The sequence below is a fragment of the Acanthisitta chloris genome, unplaced genomic scaffold, assembly GCF_000695815.1.
Source record: "Acanthisitta chloris isolate BGI_N310 unplaced genomic scaffold, ASM69581v1 scaffold138, whole genome shotgun sequence".
NCBI classification, from domain to species: Eukaryota; Metazoa; Chordata; class Aves; order Passeriformes; family Acanthisittidae; genus Acanthisitta; species Acanthisitta chloris.
The window spans coordinates 6,252-7,446 of NW_008688424.1; the positions used below are offsets into that span (position 1 = coordinate 6,252).

The window sequence follows — 1,195 nt, forward strand, 5'->3', positions numbered from 1 at the left end:
TGGGACATGAAGTGTCCCAGCGTGAGCTGGAGCTGTTCACAGCTGGAAAAAATGGGATGGAGTCAAGCAGAGATGACAAACCCTCCGGATCTGGGGCTTTCTCCCCATGGGGAAAATGGGATGGAGTCAAGCAGAGACAACAAACCCTCTGGATCTGGGGCTTTCTCCCCATGGGGAGCACATGGAGGTGGATGTGCTTGGTGTGCAGTGAGGCAGTGTAATTTGGGAACATCCCAATGCCTCTCTGGAGGCTCTGTGTGCTCTGCACAGCCCTGTGTGGCCTCTCTGCAGAGACCTGACTCTGCTGGAGTGACACTGGTCAGCAGTGAGGATGAGGAAGGTCCCAAACTGTAACTTGCTGGAGTTTCCCCCAGAGCTGCTCAGTTAGGCTCAATTCCTCTCTCTCTCTCTCTCTCTCCAAAGGGAACTGTCCCCATTCATGGTTCCCAGCTGGGATGTCTGTCCCTGCAGTGAGGGTCTCCCAGGACTCTTCGTGGCTGGCTGTGAGCAGGGAGGAGTCCCTGAGGCTTTTGCTGGCTGTTGTACCCCAGGCTGAGCTTGTGTTGCTGGTGGAGCTTGGTTGGCGATGGCATGGCTCAGCGCCAGGACCACGTGCTCCATTGCTCCAGGACCTGTCCCAGCCACCCCAGCATGGCAGAGTGGCATCTCTCCTCTTCCTTGGCAGGTGACAACGGACTGGGATTTGCAGAAGGGCACAGGCTGCACAGAGGGCCACACTGGCACGTCGGCTGCAGCTCCCCTGGCCGCAGGGATGATCGCGCTGATGCTGCAGGTGCGGCCGTGTCTCACCTGGCGAGACGTGCAGCACATCATCGTCTTCACTGCCACCAAGGTGAGCAGGCAGCCCTCCCTCTCCCTCTCTCCCCTGCCCTGCAGGGATGCTGCAGGATGGCTGAGGCCCTGCTGTGCACATCCTTGTTTATGTCTGCTGCCCCTCTATAAATCCTCACGTGTCTGGCTCCCAGCGAGGGGATTGCCTCTTCCCCTCACCCCTTGTTCCTTCCAGGAATGTGGCTGAGGCGTTTTCCCCTGTCATGGTAATAAATGGGGTATTTGCTGCAGGAATGTTAGGGGTCTTCCCGGAGCTTAGCAGGTTCCAGGGGCTCAGCAGGTTCCAGAGGCTCAGCAGGTTTGCTCCAGGCCCTGGGAGTGGGTGTGTGTGTGCGGTGGGGCT

General features: G+C 58.6%; 1 protein-coding gene across 1 annotated transcript in view; it reads left to right on the top strand.

The window, feature by feature from the left end:
* The window catches only part of PCSK7 (proprotein convertase subtilisin/kexin type 7), a gene marked incomplete at both ends in the record, with an annotated part of 11,626 nt that overhangs the window by 6,246 nt on the left and 4,185 nt on the right, over positions 1-1,195 (top strand). Inside the window, 1 exon segment of the mRNA XM_009080985.1 lies at positions 686-853. Coding sequence (XP_009079233.1) covers positions 686-853 — 168 coding nt within the window.